General features: G+C 50.4%; 1 protein-coding gene across 1 annotated transcript in view; it reads left to right on the top strand.

Annotated features, from left to right (window-relative positions):
* DHRS7 (dehydrogenase/reductase 7) overlaps positions 1 to 23942 on the top strand; it is a 69143-nt gene that overhangs the window by 14048 nt on the left and 31153 nt on the right. The window contains exons 2-3 of the mRNA XM_060262028.1: positions 10118 to 10270; positions 23347 to 23453. Of these exons, the coding sequence (XP_060118011.1) occupies positions 10118 to 10270; positions 23347 to 23453 (260 nt within the window). The remainder of the gene's footprint in view (positions 1 to 10117; positions 10271 to 23346; positions 23454 to 23942) is intronic.

The raw sequence follows: 23942 nt of genomic DNA, 5'->3' as shown, positions 1-23942 counted from the left end.
GATAAGTGTGCACTTAACCACGACACCAAACTGGCTCCCTGAAACATGTGGAACTGTCTTCTACTTAGTCCAGGGCTTTTTTTTTGTAGCAGGAACTCCTTTGCATATTAGGCTACATCAGGGGGATGTGGCCTAATCCTCCAAGAGCTTACAGTAGGCCCTGTAAGAAGAGCCCTGTAAGCTCAAGTAGGGAATTGAACCTGATTCTCCCGGATCTTAGTCTGATGCTCTAACCACTCTACAACACCACTTCTCCCGGCAGGAAGTTGTTTCTGCCAAATGTGTGGGGCACCACTGCCCCATCCAATCCCCCCTTGGGGTCGAGGAGACACAGCCCAAAAGCGACGTACGGTGACTCCGATCGCTTTTTATCCAATGCAGCACAAAAGCATAGATATCAAGGCAGACGGTCTGTTTTGCAGCTGAGCTGGGCGGGACGTGCCCTAAAGGAGGCGGGGATGGCTTCCCCCCATGTGCAAGGCCGGTTCTGTTCTCCATATCTGCCGTGTGCAGATCTGTTAGCTGCAGGCGTTCGTTTGCTTATCAGCAGCGCACTGAGTTGTGACAGAAACCCACACCGACACACCTCTGGCGCAACTTTCCCCCTTGTTTTTTGCCTGCGCAGCGGTGTGTACACCTTTGACGCCTGTTGACTGTTTACCTCAGCTACAGGAATTGGGCTGTTGGCATGCGTGCATACTGAGTAGGGTTGCCAAGTCCAATTCAAGAAATAGCTGGGGACTTTGGGGGTGGAGCCAGGAGACTTTGGGGTGCAGCCGGGAGACTTTGGGGGTGGAGCCAAGAGCAAGGTTTCAACAAGCATAATTGAACTCCAAAAAGAGTTCTGGCCATTGCATTTAAATGCCTTCCCTCCATTGGAAATAATGAAAGATAGAGGCACCTTCTTTTGGGGGCTCATAGAATTGGATCCCCCCTGGTCCAATCCTTTCGAAACTTGGGGGGGCATTTTGAGGAGAGGGATTGGATGCTATGCTGCAAATGTAGTGCCTCTACCTAAAAAAAAGCGCCCCCCCCCGAGTCCCACATACCCGCAGATCAATTCTCCATTATACCCTATGGGAATCTGTCTCCATAGGGAACAATAGAGTGCCCAGCAGACATTTCCCTCTCCCCTCACTACTTTCTGATGACCCTGAAGCGGGGGGAGGGCCTCCAAACCGGGGAATCCACTGCCCCCACCTGGGGATTGGCAACCCTAATGCTGAGCCCATCAGCTCACATAAAGAATTTTCACAGTCATCCTTCAGCCAGGAGAACTGGAAATGTAGGTGCTCCTGAGCCATAATTGTATACAGTGCGTCTGTCTCCCTCGTCTGCTATTATTTCTGCCCACTCAGCACAAACTGGCGATTACCAGACCCTACCTTGTGATTCTTTTAATCTGCTAAAAAACATTTCCACTGTTTAGCATACTAATTCACTGCCCGCTCTCTCTCTGTGTAGGACTGGTAATTACATCCCATACTGTTGTCTGAGGAAGTGTGCTTCTAGCACACAAAAGCTTACATTCTGAATAAAACTTTGTTGGTCTTAAAGGTGCTACTGGACTCCAACTTTGTTCTACCCAAAGGAGTCTCAGAGCAGTTTACAATCTCCTTTCCCTTCGTCTCCCCACAACAGACACCCTGTGAGGTAGGTTGGGCTGAGAGAGTTCTGACAGAACTGTGACTGGCCCAAGGTCACCCAGCGTGTGGAGGAGGAGTGGGGAATTAAACCTGGTTCTCCAGATTCGAAGAAAAATTGGTTTTTATACCCTACTTTTCTCTACTCTGAGCCCTGTGGTGCAGGGTGGTAAAGCTGCAGTACTGCAGTCCTAAGCTCTGCTCACAACCTGAGTTCGATCCCCAGTGGAAGCTGGGTTATCAGGTAGCCGGCACGAGGTTGACTCAGCCTTCCATTCTTCCGAGGTGGGTAAAATGAGTCCCCAGCTTGCTGGGGGGAAAGTGGAGATGACTGGGGAAGGCAATGGCAAACCACCCCGTAAAAAGTCTGCTGTGAAAACGTTGTGAGAGCAATGTCGCTCCAGAGTCGGAAACAACTGGTGCATGCACAGGGGACCTTTCCCTTTTCCTTTCCTTTCTCTACTCTAAGGAGCTACAAAGTGGCTTACAATCGCCTTTTCCTTCCTCTTCCCACAAATAGCTACTTTGTGAGGCAGGTGGGGCTGAGAGAGCTCTGAGAGGATTGTGACCGGCTCGAGGTCACCCAGCTGGCTGCATGTGGAGAAGGAGAGGGGAATCAAACTTGGTTCTCCAGATTAAGAGTCCACTGCTCTTAACCACTACACCAAGCTGGCCATACAGGGACAAAGAGAAGAAGAAAAAGAAGAAGAAAAAGAAGAAATTGGATTTATACCCCGCCCTTCACTCTGAATCTCAGAGTCTCATAGCAGCCTACAATCTCCTTTATTTTCCTCCCCCACAACAGACACCCAATGAGGTAGGTGGAGCTGAGAGAGTTCTCCCAGAAGCTGCCCTTTCAAGGACAGTTCTGCAAGAGCTGTGGCTAACCCAAGGCCATTCCAACAGCTGCAAGTGGAGGAGTGGGGAATCAAACCTGGTTCTCCCAGATAAGAGTCTGCGCACTTCACCACTATACCAAACTGGCTCTCCAAAAGGAGCAAGAGGTCTAGGTTGTGCTTTGGCATGGGAAATTCACCCCCTCTCCAGACTACACAGGGAGCGTTTAGTCTGGGAGACCCATGTTCATTGCCAAGTGCCCATGTTCATTGGGGGAACGACTTTGTATCAAACACACAACAGGAGTTTTGTGCCTCCCAAATACCCACTGGCTTTTTCTGTTTGCAAGCTGGATACGGGGGGAGAAGAGGCTTCGCCCTCCTGTTCCATTTTTATGTCCTCAGACTGCCACCGTGGAGCCACCTCCATTGCGAAAATCATGCTACGTGGCTGTGCATAATTTTTTGCACCGGAGGTAATAGCAGCACCGCATGCAAAGGACTGAGCAGGGCTTTTTTTGTAGCAGGAACTCCTTTGCATATTAGGCCACACCCCTGAAGAAGAAGAAGAAGAAGACTGCAAATTTATACCTCGCCCTGCTCTCTGAATCAGAGACTCAGAGCGGCCTACAATCTCCTTCCCTTCCTCCCCCGCAACAGACACCCTGTGAGGTGGGTGGGGTTGAGGGGGCTCTCACAACAGCTGCCCTTTCAAGGACAACTCTTGCGAGAGCTATGGCTGACCCAAGGCCATGCCAGCAGCTGCAAGTGGAGGAGTGGGGAATCAAACCTGGTTCTCCTAGATAAGAGTCTGCACACTTAACCCCTACACCAAACCACTACATCAAGATGGATAGCCGTGTTAAGTCTGTCGATAGCAACTGAAGAGAGCAAGATTTACAAGGCTGGTGGCAGGGCAAGAGTTTTCATGAGTCACTGCTCACTTCTTCATCGTTGTCTGAATAACAGAATCATGGAATCATTAAGCTCAGGAAGGATGACCCCAGAGCACAATAATTTATGCAGTAGCTCACAACTTGAATGCCAGGAGCTCACAAAGCAGAATTTCTGCTCACAAGACTCTGCAGCTTAGAGGGAACATTGATTACAACTGCTCAGCAGGCAAAACAAGATCAGTTCACCTGGACAAAATGACCACTTTGGAAGAAGAAGATATTGGATTTATATCTCGCCTGCCACTCTGAATCTCAGAGTCTCAGAGCAGCTCACAATCTCCTTCCTCCCCCACAACAGACACTTTGTGAAGTGGGTGGGGCTGAGAGGAGTCTCACAGCAGCTGCCCTTTCAAGGACAACCTCTGCCAGAGCTATGGCTGACCCGAGGCCATTCCAGCAGCTGCAAGTGGAGGAGTGGAGAATCATACCCGGTTCTCCCAGATAAGAGTCCATGCACTTAAACACTACACCAAAATGAGGGGTGCGGCCCTGAAATGGGGGTGAGGGCCCCCAAAATACTGTCAGAAGGCCAGGCCCCATGGGCTTCTGATTAGCTATGGGCCTGTATCCTGCTCTCCCCGCCCCCCTGCAAGCAGTCCGCACAGTTAACCACTACACCACACCACACTTTCCAATCCTCCAAGAGCTTATAGGCATCTTAGTACAAAGCCTACTGTAAGCCCTTGGGGGATTGGCTACATCAGGGGTGTGTGGCCTAATATGCAAAGGAGGTCCTGCTAGAATTCCTTACAGGGCTCTTCTCACAGGGCCTACTGTAAGCTCTTGGAGGATTGGCTACATCAGGGGGTGTGGCCTAATATGCAAAGGAGGTCCTGCTAGAATTCCTTACAGGGCTCTTCTCACAGGGCCTACTGTAAGCTCTTGGAGGATTGGCTACATCAGGGGTGTGTGGCCTAGTATGCAAAGGAGTTCCTGCTACAAAATAAAAAGCCCTGGGATTGAGTATGCAAAAATGAAGGGGGGAGGGAAGCTGCAGCCATTTCACCCTGCGTGCCACACGGGCGTCTAAGCCAAAGTCCTCACTTGTGCCCTCAACAAACACAAGGCCTGTAACCCCACAGAGGGGCCGCCCAGCCTTCAGCTAATAACCTTTGTTTCAAAAGGCTTTCCCGCTGCACAGCAATAGCATGCAAAGCTGCCACTTTCCCAGATATGTAGGCCACAGGTCACTTGCGGTGACTCAAGGAGGGCCGCACTGGATCGGCTGAGCGAAACACAGCAGTTGAGTTGCATCACCACCCCAGCCTGGGCGGGGGCAAACCTTGGCACCGGTCGGATGTGGGTAAAAGGGCAGGACTGGAGAGAGGGAAGCGAAAGGCTGCGAGCGATCGGATCTGGCACTGCAGATGCCCCCCTGCCTCCCCCGCTTTTCAACTCCTTGCAAAACCGAGGGATGCAATCAAACCGTTAAAGGTTGCTTCTGTGCACGGCGATGTCTCCGGGCTCGCCTCTTGAGCGCCAGTCAAAACGGGGCCAGGCTCTTGTTAAAATCAGATCAGCCTTGGGTAGCCTCGCTTTCCGCCTCGGGTTCAGGGTTTTCGCCGCTGCTAGGTAAACAGCTTGGCCCGTCCCGTGTAAACAGTTATTACTGCCAGTACCTCTAGGGTAGTCATTTGTACTTCTAGAAAAAAATAAAGTTGGCTTTTAGATGGAAGAGAACAGGCTGTGCTGGACTCTGCGATGTATCAACAACACGTACTGGCGAAAGCGGGCCCCCTTCTTGGTTGTTAGAATGAAGACCTCTTTTCGCTGCCTGGGAAAAAAAAAACTGTGCGATCCAGTGCCCTTCGACATCTGTTGAAATCAGTGGACTTAGAGGGAGGGGATTGTGAGGTAAATTGCCTCTGGGCCGGATCCAAACGTCACGCAGTCAGCATAAAGGCACTTCCTCTGACAGAGCAACGTTTGAGCAGGAAAAGAGAGGGTTTTTACTGATCCTTCCCTATCCACAGCAGACCCCCAGTTTGCCCCCATAACGTTGGGTCCTCAGGGGTACAGTTGGGGGCGGTGTAGAAGGTTTTCCAGAGATTTGGGGGGGGGGGGGGACAGCAAAGGCTTCCTCCTCTAGTGCAGTTCTGCTCAGATGGTTTTTCTTGAGGGACCACTGTGTGAGGCAGTGTGTTGGACTGGATGGACCACCAACCTGGCTGCCCTTATATTCTTATAGCTTGCAATCTGAGCCTGTTAACTCAGGGCCAAACTAGATATAGCAGTCCCCATGTGGCCACCACAAAGATGCCGCCGCCATTTTGAAATGCCACAAGAGCTCAATCTCGATTGGGCCCACAGCACAGGATTTTTGGTCCTCCCCTTGCACCTTATCTAGTCCCCAAACAGCCATGGAGGGGCTGTTTGGGGACTTGCTGAGGTGTACTTGTGTGGGGAGGTAATATAAGATGGCTACAGGAATATTTAGAAAAGAGACGACTAAGGTGGGGGCGTGATAGAGGTTTTTAAAATTATGCAGGGAATGGAGAGAGTTGAGGAGGAGAACTTTTTCTCCCTCTCCCAAAAGACTAGTATTTGAGGACATCTAGGGGCAGTAAGTTCCGGATGGACAAAAGGAAATTATACAGAGTGATTAAAATGTGGAGTTCACTCCCAGAGGATGTTATGATGGCCATAGGAATAAACAGCTTTAAAGGGAGATTAGATAGATTCATGGAGGATAAGCCTATTAATGGCTACTAGCCGTGGTAGCTGAGGGGAACCTCCACATTCAGAGGCCCTAATCCTCTGAATTCCTGAACCAGGAGATGACATCAGGGGAAGGTTTCGGCCTATACACCTTGTTGTATAGGCCTAGTTCCTGAGGAACTGGTTGGCTACTGTCAGGCAAGATGCTGGACTGGATGGACCACTGGTCTGATCCAGAAGGCTTTTCTTATGTACTTATGAAGGCCTCAGCCTCTATGCCCTGCTTTTGGACCTCCAGAGGAACTGGTTGGCCACTGTGTGAGACAAGATGCTGGACTAGATAGACCACTGGTCTGATCCAGAAGGCTCTTCTGATGTTCCAATGAAGTCCTTGGCCTTTATGCCCTCTTGTTGGCCCTCCACAGGAACTGGTTGGCCACTGAGTGAGACAGGATGCTGGACACGGCACATCCTTTGCCCTGACCTGGAAAGCCAATTCAAGCCCAATCTTGTCAGATCTCAGAAGCTAAGCAGAACTGACTCTCTGGCAGGTACTTGGACCTTCTTGGAATACCCAGACAGGGGGCAGAATCAGGCTTATTCAGCCACCTCCCTGAATATCCTCCAGGCCCCCAGTAGCGGTCAGTCACCAGAGGTCAACATGACTTCCAGGTGCACACACACACATTCTCACACACAAATACAAAACTACCAAAAAAACAAAGTCAACGGCACATCCTTTGCCCTGATTTGGGTGGCCCAGGCTGGCTTAATCTTGTCAGATGTGGCTTTTAAGTCTCTAGGTAGGCAATTGTTAAAAGAATTACAAAGTTCTATGTCGCGGTGGCCAAACTTGCTTAATGTAAGAGCCACATAGAATAAACGTCCAATGTTTGAGAGCTACAAGATATGAACGTCAGGTGTTTGAGAGCTGGAAGAAGGAAGGAAGGCAAATAGGTGGGGGAGAGAGGAGGGAGGGAGAGGTGGAAAGAAAACAACTTTAAATGCATTCTCCATGCTGCCGGCCAGCTTGGCTTGGAGGAGTGATTTAAAGAGACAAATGCCTTCTCGAAGCCGTCCCGACAGAGTGGTGGGGGGCTTTGAGAGCCGCAGAATATGTGTGAAAGAGCCACATGTAGCTCCCGAGCCACAGTTTGGCCACCCCATTTCTAAGTCATGTCGCTACGCAGAAGCAGGCAATAGCCAACCTTCTCTGCTTGTCACCCATTTTTATTTCTGTATTTATTATGGGATTTCTAGCAAGGCTCAGGGTGGGGTCCAGCAAGTTAAAACAATATTATAATTATTCAAACAGATCAATATGACCTGGATTCCCCCAGGAGACTTATGAGATAGTACGCCTTCTGTTTCCATCACAAACAGAGCGAATACTTATGGAATAATGTTGACCCTGACGCTGCTGAAGAGAAGCCCAGGATTAATGAAGTGGTTTAGCAAAGGAATCTTGACGTCCGCCTTGTTGAATGCAAATTCTGAAAAACGTGACTGAGCCCAGCGGTGTTGAGACAGTGGGGTCTCCCTTATCTGCACAGTTGACTGACAAGGTCCTTTGGATGGTTGAATTGTCCAAACGATGCCAGATTAGATCTTGTCCATGGTTGCTTCCTTTGGTCTACAATAGTGGTCTTTTCAGCTCTTGGGTTGGGAACCTCTGCGTCCAGGTCTTTGGGGGGAGTTTTTGGAAGGGCCCAGGGCTTTTTTTGTAGCTGGAACGCCTTTGCATATTAGGCCACACATCCCTGATGTAGCCAATCCTCCAAGAGCTTACAGGGCTCTTAGTACAGGGCCTCCTGGAAGCTCCAGGAGGATTGGCTACATCAGGGGTGTGTGGCCTAATATGCAAAGGAGATCCTGCTAGAATTCCTTACAGGGCTCGTAAGTACAGGGCCTACTGGAAGCTCCAGGAGGATTGGCTACATCGGGGTGGGTGTGGCCTAATATGCAAAGGAGGTCCTGCTAGAATTCCTTACAGCGCTCTTCGTACAGGGCCTACTGGAAGCTCCAGGAGGATTGGCTACATCAGGGGTGTGTGGCCTAATAGGCAAAGGAGGTCCTGCTAGAATTCCTTACAGGGCTCTCAGTACAGGGCCTCCTGGAAGCTCCAGGAGGATTGGCTACATCTGGGGTGTGTGGCCTAATAGGCAAAGGAGGTCCTGCTAGAATTCCTTACAGGGCTCTAAGTACAGGGCCTACTGTAAGCTCCAGGAGGATTGGCTACATCAGGGGGGTGAGGCCTAATATGCAAAGGAGTTCCTGTTACAGAAAAAGCCCTACCTGCTGCTAGCGTGTAGATGTGTGGCCTCCCGTCCCTCTTTGCATGCTCACTAATAGGAGCAGAAGACATCAATGAGACATCGCTTAGTGGGACAGAGGATTCCTGCACGGCTTTGCTTCTAGACTCATTCCTTGCTAAGGAATCGGCTGTTCGTCCCGAGCTCTCTTGGTCTGCTGTCTGGGATTGACGCTGCTAAGGTCATAGGTCTCATCTTCCTGTCCCATGGCTCTCGTGTCACATGACTTCCCGTGCATTCTTCCTGCTCCGTTGACTCAGTTCACGGTCGGTCTTGGATTTGGAAAAGCGGAAGACCGTTGGCCTACAGAACTCTTGAAGGCGCAAAGCCAGCGTGGTGAAGTGGTTTAGAGTACGGTTGCCAAGTCCCTCCGCCACTGCAGCGGGGGATTCCTCTCTATGGTACCATGGAGTTTTACCACAAATCCTAGAGTGTCCTTGGTGTGATATGCCTTGTATGATCACATAACTTCTGGGTGCGGGACCAGATCTACATGTTTTTATGGGGCGGGGGGGGAATTAAAAAATGATGCCCCCTCATGGGCCCATTCTATCTTACGGGCCCATATAATAGAATGGACTCCATACCCAATATGGTGCCGCTGGAAGGGGCAAGCACCCCCTTCTGCTCTCCCCTAGATTCGGCCCTGTCCGGGTGACATCATTGCACAGGGCACATTACGCAACGATGGGACGTTTTGAGGACAGGGATTCCCCTGGCTGCCTGCTCCATGTTGGCAGGTTGGGGACCCCCAAATTGGGGATCCCTCATCCCCAGCGGCAGCTTGACAGCCCAAGTTAAGAATGTCAGATTAGTATCTAAGAGTTCAAATCCCTACTCATGCCATGGGAACTCGTTGGGTGACCTTGGGCTGGTCACGTTCTCTTAGCCTAAGCATGAAATGCAGGAGAGGGAAATTATATGTCACTTTGGATCCCCTTTGGGGACAAAGGTGGGGTACAACTTAATCATCATCATCATTTTATCTTTATATCCCGCCCTCCCCGCCGAAGCAGGCTCAGGGCGGCTAACAACATGAATCAATACATTAAATTATACGGTGATATTTAAAACAAAAGTATTTCTCTCTCTCGGCTTGACTTGGCGAACGAAGATTTAAGAAGGGTGCAGTAGTCCACGTCTGCTGCAGGCTCGCTGGTGGCTGACAAGACCAATGCGGGACAGGCAGGTCCGGCCACAGTGGCTGCAGGGAAAAGTCTGATTTGGGGTTGGTGCTCTAGCAGTGCGATTTAAGTATTTAACAATTGATTAAAATTCTAACATTAAAATTAGTATGCTGGTGCTATTACAATGGATGGTAAGTTTACTTAGCAGTTTCTCTGTTTAGTCGGTGAAGGCCATCCGAAAAAGGATGGTCTTGCAGACCCTGCGGAACTGTTCAAAACTGTTAGAATGTGGCACAGTACAGTGTTTCTGCTTGCACAGAAGCCCTTGCCTCCCTGTCCTGTTTATACCTCTGAGCCACTCTTCTGGTTGGAAGAAGGCAACTCCAGAATAGCATTTCATGCAGATGGCAGCTTCCTCAGCAAGTAGGTTCTTAGACCCATAGGAGCTTTTAATTATTGCCTGCAGCAAAAGCAGTTCTCTCATTCCATGTTTGAGAATTAATTAAATAAGCCTCTTTGCAAAGGGTGCTCTTGATCCTTACTTACCTCCTTCCCCCCCCCCCTCCCTCCGCTCTCTCTGGACAGAGGAGGAACTTCCCGGGAAAGTGATCTGGATCACAGGAGCCTCCAGCGGGATCGGCGAGGAGATGGCCTACCAGCTAGCCAAGATCGGCTCGCCGCTCGTGCTCTCGGCGAGACGGGAGAACGAACTGGAGAGGGTGAAAAAGAAGTGCCTGGGTAAGAGGCGTTCGTCATTCGATGAAATGCGGTATCTGGGATTTTATTTTCTGCAGAGCAAGGGACGATGGTCAGAAGCGCGAAACGGTAGCCGAATCCGTTGTGTGTGCTTATTGGTGTGCGCTGGGCGGTCATCCTTCTTCCAGCGAGGGGTTAGTTTTGCGAAGGTAAAATACAAAGGACGTTAAACGCACTTGGTAATTGCTATGGGGAGGAGGGCAGACTGTTGACCTACCTGTCAAGCAACGCAATCTTTTTGCCTGGGGAAGGATGGGGAATACTGGGTAGGGGCCGTGGCTCAGTGGCAGAGCATCTGCTTGGCATGTAGAAGGTCCCAGGTTCGATCTCCAGCATTTCCTCTTAAAAGGATCAGATGGTGGGTGATGGGAAAGACCCTGGGGAGCTGCTGCCGGTCTAAGTAGGCAATACTGATCTTGATGGACCAATGGTCTGATTCAGTAGAAGGTAGTTGTGAATATCTTAGCCTCTGGCCTGGTTTTGTGAGACCAGCTCTTCCCAGGAGGAGGAGAAGAAGGAGATGAAGATGATGATGATACTGGATTTATGATACTGAATCTCAGAGTCTCAGAGCGGCTCAGAATTAAGAACATAAGAGAAGCCATGTTGGATCAGGCCAATGGCCCATCCAGCCCAACACTCTGTGTCACACAGTGGCCAAAAAAAAGGAGGTTCACATGTGGGGCTAGAAGCCCTTCCACTTTGCCCCCCCAAGCACCAAGAATACAGAGCATCACTGCCCTAGACAGTTCCAATAATATGCTGTGGCTAATAGCCACTGATGGACCTCTGCTCCATATTTTTATCCAAACCCTTCTTGAAGCTGGCTATGCTTGTAGCCGCCGCCACCTCCTGTGGTAGTGAATTCCACATGGTGTTTTAACCTTTCTTCATAGGGAAAGTGTTCCAAACCTTTAATCATTCTGGTTGCTCTTTTCTGCACTTTTTCCAATGCTATAATATCCTTTTTGAGGTGCAGTGACCAGAATTGTACACAGTATTCCAAATGAGACCGCACCATCGATTTATACAGAGGCATTATGATACTAGCTGATTTGGTTTCAATTCCCTTCATAATAATTCCCAGCATGGCGTTGGCCTTTTTTATTGCAGTCGCACACTGTCTTGACATTTTCAGTGAGTTAGCTACAATGACCCCAAGATCTCTCTCTTGGTCAGTCTCTGCCAGTTCACACCCCCTCAACTTGTATTTGTAGCTGGGATTCTTGGCCCCAATGTGCATTACTTTGCACTTGGCCACATTGAACCTCATCTGCCACGTGGATGCCAACTCACCCAGCCTTCCTCCCCCACAACAGTGTGATGTGGGTGGGGTTGAGAGAGCTCTGACAGCAGCTGTCCTTTTAAGGACAGCTCTGCGAGAGCTATGGCTGACCCAAGGCCATTCCAGCAGCTGCAAGTGGAGGAGTGGGGAATCCAACCCAGTTCTCCCAGATAAGAATCCGTGCACTTAACCACTACACCAAACAGGAGAAAGACCTGCCCAGCTTCTCTTTCCTCCCACAGGGCCAATTTAGGACCAGGTGAACCTTTTTAGATTCACAGATGACTCCCAACACTTTAGGCACCAAATCCCACCAGTTCTGTGGAATTCATGTTGTCTGCATGGCGGCAGCTGGACTGACGAACCGATCGAGAGTCTGCCCAGCCAGGTTAATGGGCAACCAAATGGTTGCCAAGTTTTCAGCCATTCACTCCTTGGGCAAACCAGCTTAGCGACACATCCGTCCAAGTGGGTTTTGGCTCTAGGAAAATTTCTGCCTTCATAGGTGACTTTCACCTAGGGACTCCAGATCCAGATTTGGAAACTCTTGGAGATTTGGGGTTGGAGCCTGGGGTGGACAGAGACCTCAGTGGGGTACAGTGTGAATAGTCCACCCTCCAAAGCAGCCATGTTCTCCAGGGGAACTGAATTCTGTAGTCTGGAGACAAGCTAGAATTCTGGGGGATCCCCAGGTCCCACCGGGAGGCTGGCATCTCTAGGTATAATGACAAAGAACCCACCCTCCAAAGCAGCTATGTTCTCTAGGGGAACTGAACTCTGTAGTCTGGAGACAAGCTAGAATTCTGGGGGATCCCCAGGTCCCCCCTGGAGGCTGGCATCCCTAGTTCCACCTGGGGCTTTGGGGCTGATTGTTTCTAGGTACATGGTGTTGGACATTCTCTAGGGGAAAGGTGGTGGCCTTGGAAGGATGGGCTCGTGTTCCAGAAGTCCAGTTCCACATGATGTTTGCTCACCAAACACCGAGGCTCACTCCTGTTCAGCCTATGGGAAGACTGATGAGGTTTAATCGTTAATTGGATGTTGTTGCCTAAGTATCTTTCGTCATAGTGTTGGGAAGAAAGGAGTCACGAATTCCATACTAGACATTTAATCCTGGTCCAGCCCTGTCCCCAAACTGTTTTCTAGACTAGAATAATAGAATTATCAACTCATAGGGTTGGTTTCTGTGATTCCATGATTTCAGTGTAGAATGTCAGTTTGGGGACAGGGCTGAACCAAGGTTAAAGGTTATAAGGAGAGCCAGTTAAAGGAGAGCCAGTTTGGTGTAGTGGTTAAGTGTGTGGACTCTTATCTGGGAGAACCGTGTTTGATTCCCCACTTCTCCACTTGCACCTGCTGGAATGGCCTTGGGTCAGCCATAGCTCTGGCAGAGGTTGTCCTTGAAAGGGCAGCTGCTGTGAGAGCCCTCTCCAGTCCCACCCACCTCAAGGGCGTCTGTTGTGGGGGAGGAAGGTAAAGGAGATTGTGAGCCACTCTGAGACTCTTCGGAATGGAGGGCGGGATATAAATCCAATACCTTCATCTACCTCACAGGGTGTCTGTGGTGGGGGAGGAAGGTAAAGGAGATTGTGAGCCGCTCTGAGACTCTTCGGAATGGAGGGCGGGATATAAATCCAATATTTTCATCTACCTCACAGGGTGTCTGTTGTGGGGGAGAAAGGGAAAGGAGATTGTGAGCCACTCTGAGACTCTTCGGAGTGGAGGGCGGGATATAAATCCAATACCTTCATCTACCTCGCAGGGTGTCTGTGGTGGGGGAGGAAGGTAAAGGAGATTGTGAGCCGCTCTGAGACTCTTCGGAGTGGAGGGCGGGATATAAATCCAATATCTTCTATAGCATTATAGATTATAGCATTATATATAACATTATAGATTATAGCATCTCCAAACTACTGTGATCACTTTCCCCAGATAAAATGGCACCTTTAGGGCAGACAGACTCTGTCCCATCACACCCCTGCTAAGATTCCCCCCCCCCCACTCCAAACTCCATCCTCCCCATATTCTACCCCCAATCTCCAGGAATTTCCCAACCCAAAGTTGGCAATCATAGAATGGAGCTGTCCTCTGGAGGATGCAGCCCCTGAGAGGACCCTTTTCCTGAAAATCAAAATTAACCTGGGTTATTTAAAACGATGTCTGAACGTAAGAGATGCTCATATTCATCTATACTCAGATTCTGCACCTATACACAGATTCTGCACATCCATCCAATGCATTGCATGAAAGAGAACCAGGAGGAAACTGTGCAGCTTTTAGAGTTAGGTAGAAGTAGAACCTGCAAGGACTTGTGGGGTGGGCATATAATCCCCCCCCCCGTGCCCCACTGTTTCTTCTTTTCCCTTCCCTGGCAGTCCCCGCAGCCTCTCCCCTGTCCTTCTCAACTTCCCAGCCAGCAACCAAGCTACCTTTTTACCACCACCACCACCACCACCCCCCGGTCTTCAGTTCTCCTCCCAAGCCTCTAAGTCTCTCTCCCAGTGTTCTCTCTAAGCTGAGTGAGTGTGAGCTAGCTCACAGTTTTTTAGCCTCCTGCTCACACATTTTTTGTCTTAGCTCAGGAAGGATGGCCCCAGAGCATACTAATTTATGGAATAACTCACAACTTTAATGCCAGTAGGTCATAGAGTAGAATTTTTGCTCACAAGAATCCACAGCTTAGAGGGAGCATTGCTCTGTACCTAACCTACCTCACAGGGTTGTTGTGGGATAAAACAGAGGAACGGAGAACCGAACGTACTGCCCCAATTTAATTTAATTTTTTAAATTTAATTTTTAGATTTATACCCCGCCCTATCCCGCAAGCGGGCTCAGGGCGACTCACAACAATAAAACAACAGAGTTAAAACAATACCATAAAAACAGACATTACAAAACAGGAGGAACAGCAGAGTAAACAATCTTTGCAGACTTAGGCAGTAAACAGCATGGGGTGGATGTCTAACACCATAACAGAACACCATAATGGCGAAATGCCAGGGGAAGTGCTGACTTTCAGAGGACGCCCGCTGGATTAATTAAAAGTCTGGCGGGAGAGCTCCATCTTACAGGCCCTGAGAAACCTTGATAAGTCTCACAGGGCCCGGATCTCCAACGGGAGCTCATTCCACTAGGTAGGGGCCCGGACCAGGGACTATGAGAAGATGTTGAGCAGCAGACCTCAGAGCCTGGGGGGGGGGGGGGGGTTGTTCATATGGAAAGATCTTCCTCAGATCTCCTCAGAGGAAAGGTGAGGTAAAAAGGTGACAGATATTCAGGATGCGCTATAGAAGACGACGACATTGGATTTATATCCCGCCCTCCACTCCGTATCTCGGAGTCTCAGAGAGGCTCACAATCTCCTTTACCTTCTCCCCCCACAACAGACACCCTGTGAGGTGGGTGGGGCTGAGAGGACTCTCACAGGAGCTGCCCTTTCAAGGACAACCTCTGCCAGGGCTATGGCTGACCCGAGGCCATTCCAGCAGCTGCGAGTGGAGGAGTGGGGGATCAAACCCGGTTCTCCCAGATAAGAGTCCGCGCACTTAACCACAACACCAAACTGGCTCTCTAATTAATCCAGCAGGTGTCCTCTGAAAGTCATCATTTCCCCCGGCATTTCGCCATTATGGTGTTATGTTATGCTACTATACTAATGAGGGGACAGACCCTGTCCGCACTACCTAGGATGTTCACACCTTACTGAACTGACAGAAACAGATGGGATCCAGGGTGTTTCTTGTCCTGGGCGCATTCATGCCAGACTCCCAACAGTGCCTTTTGGGCACGGATAATCTGGGGCATAGGTGGCTGCCTCTTTTCTAATCCTCCCTCCGCCGTGAGTTTTGCACTCCTTACCCTGAGCTCACCTGGAAATGCATGAAAGGTTTTTTCTCAGCCAGGGCTTTGAGAACTGCATTCTGTACAGCCTCGGGGCTGCGGATCAACAGAGGAACCTGTCTTGACGCCTTTCCTGACCAGGCTTCTCTCCTGAGTCACACTTCAAAGCGCCTGTAATAGGACTTAGTTGCATGCCAGCGCTTAGCAACTAGGAAAGGCAACAGATTAATTGGTCTTCCTGTGGAATCTTTGGCTAATGCCCTAGGGCAGGGGTGGCCAACGATAGCTCTCCAGATGGTTTTTTTTGCCTACAACTCCCATCAGCCCCAGACAGCATGGCCAATGGGTGGGGCTGATGGGAGTTGTAGGCAAAAAAACATCTGGAGAGCTACCGTTGGCCACCCCTGTCTTAGGCTACATGAAGCTGACTGTTGATTTGTGCAAGGGATTTTGTGGGAGTCACACACACACACGGAGATTTTTTTTTCGTGGCTTCAAAGTTTCCGGAAATTTGACAGCTGTGGGGGTGTGCACAAACACTGCCCCCCCCCGGAAGGAAATGGAAAGTGGGTGGGGATATTGCAATGTATACAATACTTCTAGGGATGCCAGCCTCCAGGTGGGACCTGGGGATCCCCTGGAATTGTAGCTCATCTCCAGACTACAGAGATCATTTCCACTGGAGAACATGCATGTTTTGGAAAGATGGACTTTGCAGTGGAGAAGGTTGCCAGACGCAGGCTAGGAACAGAAGAACAGAAAAGAGCCAGTTTGGTGCAGTGGTGAAGTGCGCGGACTCTTATCTGGGAGAACCGGGTTTGATTCCCCACTCCTCCACTTGCAGCTGCTGGAATGGCCTCAGGTCAGCCATAGCTCTCATAGTTGTCCTTGAAAGGGCAGCTGTTATAAGAGCTCTCTCAGCCCCACTCACCCTACAGGGTGTCTGCTGTGGGGGTGAGGAAGGTAAAGGAGATTGTGAGCCGCTTGGAGACTCTGAAATTCATAGTATAGGGTGAGATATAAATCCAATATCGTCGTCGTTACCTTCATCATCATCATCTTCTTCTCGTAAAAGAAGCCATGTTGGATCAGGCCAGTGGCCCATCCAGTCCAACCCTCTGTGTCACACAGTGGCCAAAAAACAAAACAAAACCAGAGGCCATCAGGAGGTCCACCAGTGGGGCCAGGACACTAGAAGCCCTCCCACTGTTGCCCCTCTCAAGCACCAAGAATACAGAGCATCACTGCCCCAGACAGAGAGTTCCAACAATACCCTGTGGCTAAGAGCCACTGCTGCACCTCTGCTCCAGATGTTGATCCAATCCCCTCTTGAAGCTGTCTATGCTTGTAGCCGTCACCACCTCCTGTGGCAGTAAAGGAAACTCCTCAGGCCCGCAGCCACCGGGGGGGGGGGCGTGGGGGCACTGCCCCCTGACCTCCAGCGAGCAGCCCGCTTTTTTCATTTTCTTTTTGCCATGGTTGAGCCGGCAAAGCATTACCAGTGGCAGCCAGAGACAGGAGAGCTGAGCAGGGCACAGGGCACTGCGGCAGCAAAAGCAACAGGTGGACCGAAGGGAGGCCGAGGAAGCCACGTGGAATGGGCCGAGGAGGGGAGACAGATGGAGCCGCTGGCTGCAAAGTGCCAGGGTGGGAGAGAGGGAAGTGGAAGGAAACCCCCCTGCTAGCACGCAGGGCGCAGTCCCTTCTTCACTCCAAAGTCTTAGGGCTGGCTGCCTCAATTTGGTCACATTCAGAGCCTCCAGCTCTTGCCCCTACCCTAGAAAGCTTCTGAGAAGCGGCAAGCCCTGCAGTGGATGGGAAACAGGGCCCCCTGACTTGAGTTTGGAGCCTGGGGAGATTTGGGTTTGGAGCCTGGGGAGAGCAGGGACCTCAGTGGGCCCCAATGTCACAGACTCCACCTTCCAAAGCCTTTGTTTTCTCCAGGGGGACTCATCTCTGTCACCTGGGGATAAGCTGTAATTCTGGGGGATCCCCAGGTCGTACGAGGAGGCCAGAATCCCCAATGGCCCTGAATCCCACCGAAGACCCTGTCCTCTCCTGGCTCCATTCCCAGTCTCCAGGAGTTCCACAGCCTGGTTCTGGCCACCCTATCCCTCCCCCCAATTCATATGAACCTATGACGCTGCCTTCTACTGAATCAGACTGTCGGTCCATCAAAGTCAGTATTGTCTACTCAGACTGGCAGCGGCTCTCCAGGGTCTCAAGCGGAGGTTTTCCAGGCCTATTTGCCTGGACCTCTTTTTAGTTGGAGATGCCAGGGATTGAACCTGGGACCTTCTGCTGACCAAGCAGATGCTCTGCCACTGAGCCACCGTCCCTCCCCTGTTCTCCAGGGTCTCAAGCTGAGGTTTTTCATACCTACTTGCCTGGACCCTTTTTAGTTGGAGATGCTGGGGATTGAACCTGGGACTCTCTGCTGACCAAGCAGATGCTCTACCACTGAGCCACCAGCCCTCCCCTAAATTGCTACAAGCACCCTCTTTTTATGAACATATAAAGCTGCCTTATACTGGATCAGACCCTCGGTCCATCAAAGTCAGTATTGTCTACTCAGACTGGCAGTGGCTGTCCAGGGTCTCAGCTAAGGTTTTTCACACCTATTTGCCTGGACCCTTTTTAGTTGGAGATGCCAGGGATTGAACCTGGGACCTTCTACTGACCAAGCAGATGCTCTGCCACTGAGCCACCGTCCCTCCCCTGTCAGAGGGACCTGGCAACCCAAACCTAAACTTAATTTACTGATTAACAAACATAGAACACACCAATGGAACTTTGGTAGCATAGGCAGTCGTACTATACTGTTCACCATATTTATGGCACTTAAAAAGTGTGCATTACTGTTTCTTGCAAGGAAATAAGCCCAGTACAGTGCTGAAGAGAGAGAAAACGAGAGTTACAAACTCCTGCATCCTTGCAGTCTTAACATGGAGTCTAGTTTTTGCCATCAGAGAGATTGGGGTGGGGTGGGAGGATAAAAGTTGGAGGCAGAATGCAAAAGTTTTGTAACAAATGGAAGAAAGTGGCAGAAAGTGCTTGGGGGGGGGCAACCGTGGGAGGGCTTCTAGTGTCCTGGCCCCATTGATGGACCTCCTGATGGCACCTGGGTTTTTTCACCACTGTGTGACACAGAGTGTTGGACTAGATGGGCCATTGGCCTGACCCAACATAGCTTCTCTTATGTTCTGAAGAAGATGATGAAGAAGAAAAAGACGGTTGCAGATTTATACTCTGCCCTTCTCTCTGAATCAGAGTCTCAGAGCGGCTTGCAATCTATTCCCCCACAACAGACACCCTGCGAGGTGGGTGGGGCTGGAGAGGGCTCTCCCAGCAGCTGCCCTTTCAAGGACAGAGTCTCAGAGCGGCCTACAATCTCCTTTCCCTTCCTCCCCCACAACAGACACCCTGTGAGATGGGTGGGGCTGAGAGAACTCTCCCAGCAGCTGCCCTTTCAAGGACAACCTCTGCCAGAGCTATGGCTGACCCAAGGCCATTCCAGCAGGTGCAAGTGGAGGAGTGCGGAATCAAACCCGGTTCTCCCAGATAAGAATCCGCACACTTAACCACGACACCAAACTGAATTGTGTCGTACAGTGCCGGGTTAAACTTTGTGGAGGCCCCTAGGCAATTGAAATTTTAGGGGCCCCCTTGCAAATTATCTCAGAGTCTGAGCGCCCGCCCCACTTCCCACGGCCCACACTGCAGCCTGCAGGCACCTTCTTAAAAGCCCCTTTTACTAAACTGCAGGGGAGAGGCAGAGAGAGGCAAACTTGGCGATGATGCCGGCAGCAGCTGTACCAGGCAAGGTGGGCAAAGAGCAACTCAGGCTGGGAGGGCTGCAGGCAGGAGGGGAACCAAAGAAAATGCCAGCCTGGGACCCCTGAAGGCGTGGGGGCCCCTTAGGCCATTGCCTGCTTGGCCTAATTGTTAATCCGGCTCTGGTGTCTTAATAGCGTATTATTTGGATTATAGAGATGATTGAATAGCCTGCCCTTCTCCCTAGGATTTAAGATACATTATATGGTATAAAGCAATGTGATCAAATAGCGCGAGGTACCTAATAAACAGACAAAAGAGTTAATAGCCTTGGAAGTATTGAACTTGTCAATGCAGGGTTGCCAATCCCCAGGTGGGGGCAGGGGATCCCCCGGTTTGGAGGCCCTCCCCCCCCCGCTTCAGGGTCATCAGAAAGCAAGGGGGGGGAGGGAAATGTCTGCTGGGAATTCTGTTATTTCCTATGGAGACTTATCCCATAGGAAATAATGGAGAATTGATCCGCGGGTATCTGGGGCTCTGGGAGGGCTGTTTTTTTAGGTAGAGGCACCAAATTTTCAGTATAGCATCCAGTGCTTCTCTCCAAAATACCACCCCCCAAAGTTTCAAAAAGGTTGGACCAGGGGGCCCAATTCTATGAGCCCCCAAAGAAGGCGCCCCTATCCATTATTTCCTGTGGAAGGAAGTCATTTAAAAAGGTGTGCGATCGCATTAAATGTGATGGCCAGAACTCCCTTTAGAGTTCATTTAGGATTGTCACACCCTTGCTCCTGGCTCCACCTCCAAAGTCCCCAGATATTTCTTGAATTGGACTTGGCAACCCTATGTCAATGGTTATTATCGCATACAGTTTCAGCATAGAGATTTCTCAACACGGCCCCATCTTTGTATACTTAAATCCAGGGACTGGGGCCACGAGCAGATCTTTTGGACAGAGATAGCTGCAAACTTGAGAAAAGACCAAGATGAAATCTGAATAAAAATGCTTCGGGGTGTGTGTGTGTGTAGTTAAAAACCCCAAATAATAGAAACAGTGCCTGTACCTTTAAGAAGCACATGCCCTTTTGGTGGCCCTTAAGGGGGTATCTTGGCAACCAATGCAGAGTTACCAGGCAACGTGCCTCTTTTCAGACCAGCTTTTAATGAAGGACTCCACCCTTTTGCTTTTTTATGGTCTTCCTCTAGCCCGCAGGGCTGTTCTAGAAATGCTATTTTAGACTGCTGAATGTTGTTTTTCAATCCCCAGCAGGCTCTCGGCTTGTTTATGGCATGGTTCCCTTCATTCAGCTTTTATTACGCTGTTTATTGTAGGTTCTATAATGTTTTGCTACCTTGTTCGCCAGTCTTGCGATTGCCGCTTTACTGTCTGCGTTGTACTGCGTTTTAGAGCAGTGTTCCCTAACCTTCTGAGTCATGTGTATTATGCTGTTCTTGAGCGCTTTCATCAGCGCTGCCTTCGCACCATCCTCAACATCCACTGGAGTGACTTTGTGACCAACACTGAAGTCCTCAAGCGGGCGGAGGTTACCAGCATTGAGGCACTGCTGTTGAAGACGCAGCTGCGCTGGGCAGGGCATATTTCTAGGATGGAAAACCACCGCCTTCCCAAGATTGCCCTGTATGGCGAACTCTCCACCGGTCATCGAAATAGAGGGGCACCGAAGAAGAGGTACAAGGACTCCTTGAAGAAATCCCTTAGCACCTGTCACATCAACCATCACCAGTGGTCTGACCTAGCCTCAGATCGCAAAGCATGGAGGCACACCATCCACCAGGCTGTCTCTTCCTTTGAGAACGCACGCATAGCTGGTCTTGAGGACAAAAGGAGATTGAGGAAGAATCGCACTGCTACAGGACCAACCCTAAATCAGACTTTTCCCTGCAGCCGCTGTGGCCGGACCTGCCTGTCCCACATTGGTCTTGTCAGCCACCAGCGAGCCTGCAGCAAACGTGGACTATTGCACCCTTCTTAAATCTTCGTTCGCGAAGCCAAGCAGAGAGAGAGAGAGTTACCATGTTGTGTTTTCAAGATCCAATCCAGTCAAATCTAAGTCCGCACAGGAATTCTAGATCAGGGGTGTCAAACATGCAGCCCAGGGGCCAAATCAGGCCCCCAGAGGGCTCCTATCAGGCCCCCAAGCAACTGGCTGTCATCTGCTTCCTTCTCCCTCTCTCTTGCTTCCTTCTGCACCTCAGCTTGCTTTGCAAGGCTTGCTCAATTGCACAGGAGCTACAGACCAAAACCTCGATTTTCTCTTGGTTGTGGCTCCTTCCCCTCCTGGTCCCCTGGGGAGGGAGGGAAAGAGCCGGAGCTTCCTTTGCCCAGTTTAGGGCTGCCAAGCCCCAGTCCAGATGGGGAATCCTCCACTTGGAAGGTTCCCAACTGGGCTGGCGGGGGGGAACCTCCCCCTACATCACTGGCGTGATGTTGTCACCTAAAAGTGACATCATCAAAATGGTGGCGCGCACACGGGGGCCGCTCTAAAAGTTTCTGGGGAAACTTTATGGTTTTCCCAAACGCTCTAGCCATTTGGGAGGGGAATCTCTATGATACAGTTTTGATGACGTCACTTCCGGGTGATGTCATCACACCGCGAAAGTCCCCTGGTCCGGGAAGCTGGAGACTTGGCAACCCTAGCTCAGTTCCCTGGATCCCATGGGAGAAATACAAAGAAAGCACCTTGAAAACCAACAAGAGCTAATGTTTTGTTTTATTTTAAGATTTATTTTTTTAAAAAATCTTTAGTTGTGTTTGTCTGTGTCCTTTAAAAAGTTTATATCTCTGTTACCTAATCTTAAATAGGTACACACATGGCCCAGCCCAACACAGCCCGGCCCGACTGGGTCTCATTTATATCAGATCCGGCCCTCGTAACAAATGAGTTTGACACCCCTGTTTTTAGGCATGTGAGCACAGTCACAAAATGGCTGCTGCAGGAGGCGGAGCCAACCACAAAATGTCAGAGAGCCAGGTTATGCACATATCTATCATAGACAGAAGTGGTGCTTAAGAGGATGCCTTTTAATCTGCACAGCCAATCAGAAGCCCTGCTGAGCACAAGCGGCACCGGGCTCTTCCACCTTTCAGTAAAAACATATGGTGGGCCCCAGGAAAGGTGTTGGTGAGGTCTGTGTTGGGAACCCTTGATCCAGTTTGGTGTAGTGGTTCTAATCTGGGAGAGCCGGGTTTGATTCCCCACTCCTCCACTTGCAGCTGCTGGAACAGCCTTGGGTTGCCATAGCTCTCACAGAGCTGTCCTTGAAAGGGCAGCTTCTGGGAGAGCTCTCTCAGCCCCACTTACCTCACAGGGTGTCTGTTGTGGGGGAGGAAGGTAAAAGAAGATATTGGATTTAGAAGAAGATATTGGATTTATATCCCGCCCTCCACTCCAAAGAGTCTCAGAGCGGCTCACAATCTCCTTTACCTTCCTCCCCCACAACAAACACCCTGTGAGGTGGGTGGGGCTGGAGAGGGCTCTCACAGCAGCTGCCCTTTCAAGGACAACCTCTGCCAGAGCTATGGCTGACCCAAGGCCATGCTAGCAGGTGCAAGTGGAGGAGTGGGGAATCAAACCCGGTTCTCCCAGATAAGAGTCCGCACACTTAACTGCTACACCAAACTTGTGATTGTGATTGTGAGTTGCTCTGAGATGCTGAGATTCAGAGAGAAGGGCTGGGTATAAATCCAATATCTTCTTTTTCTAAAGACCAACACTGCAACAAAATTTGAGGGGGCTCAGAGGTGGGAGTGGAAGGTGAGAATGCCCCCCCCTCTGCAAAATCCTCAGGTCATTGGATGAACGTCAGGATGCTGGATGGGGTGGACTCTGATCCGATCTGGCAGGACTCTTCTTGGGGTCTTGCCAAGGGTGGAATTCTAGCAGGAGCTCCTTTGCATATTAGGCCAACCACCCCTGATGTAGCCAATCCACCACGAGCTTACAAGGCTCTTTTATGTAAGCTCTTGGAGGATTGGCTATATCAGGGGTGTGTGGCCTAATATTCAAAGGAGCTCCTGCTAGAATCCCACCCTTGGGTCTTGCACTCCAAAATTAGCGAGTGTGATAAATACGCACCGTCCTCGTTGCTTCTCAAAGTGATCCGTTTCCCCAATTTTTGTTTCTTTATTTTTTACATTCAGAAATCAGTCAACTAAATGACAAAGATATCCTTATCGTGCCGCTCGATCTGACCCAGAGGAATACCCATGAACCTGCCACTAGCACAGTCCTTAAGCATTTCGGAAAGGTGAGTCTTCCCCAGGGGTCGTTTTGTAGAAAAATAGGTGGTGGAGCTCATTAGCATATGCCACCCCACCCCCAGCCAGCCAAAAGCAACCAGTTGCAAGAAAGGAGAGCCCCGGGTGAGCGAGGTCTGCTTGGGTTAGCTAGAGATCCAACCAGCCCAAGCAGGCCTCACTCGCTTGGGGCTCTCCTTAGCCACCCCCCCCTCCGTCAAATGGCCAGCAAACCACCCACCACCCAAAATCGCATAAGAAGTAGAGGAAGGGTGGGGTGGGCTTCTCCAGGGGTTAATGAGGGCTGCTGGGGGCATGGCAAAGCCCCTGGTGGCTGGCTGGCTGCCCTCTCTCCTAATCCAGGGATTGTTATGTAGCTGTACCTACTATTCATTGGACAAGGTAGGTATGGAGGGAGGAGGAGGGGGGCTATTAGAAAGGTTCAGGAGCTGTGCTCCTGTGAACTCCTGCTGAATTCAAGACCTGATCTTCCCTGACTG

This window comes from Heteronotia binoei, chromosome 21 (genome assembly GCF_032191835.1).
Source record: "Heteronotia binoei isolate CCM8104 ecotype False Entrance Well chromosome 21, APGP_CSIRO_Hbin_v1, whole genome shotgun sequence".
NCBI lineage: Eukaryota > Metazoa > Chordata > Lepidosauria > Squamata > Gekkonidae > Heteronotia > Heteronotia binoei.
The sequence above is the reverse complement of the archived record's forward strand: the minus strand, read 5'-3'. Positions and strand labels throughout refer to the sequence as shown.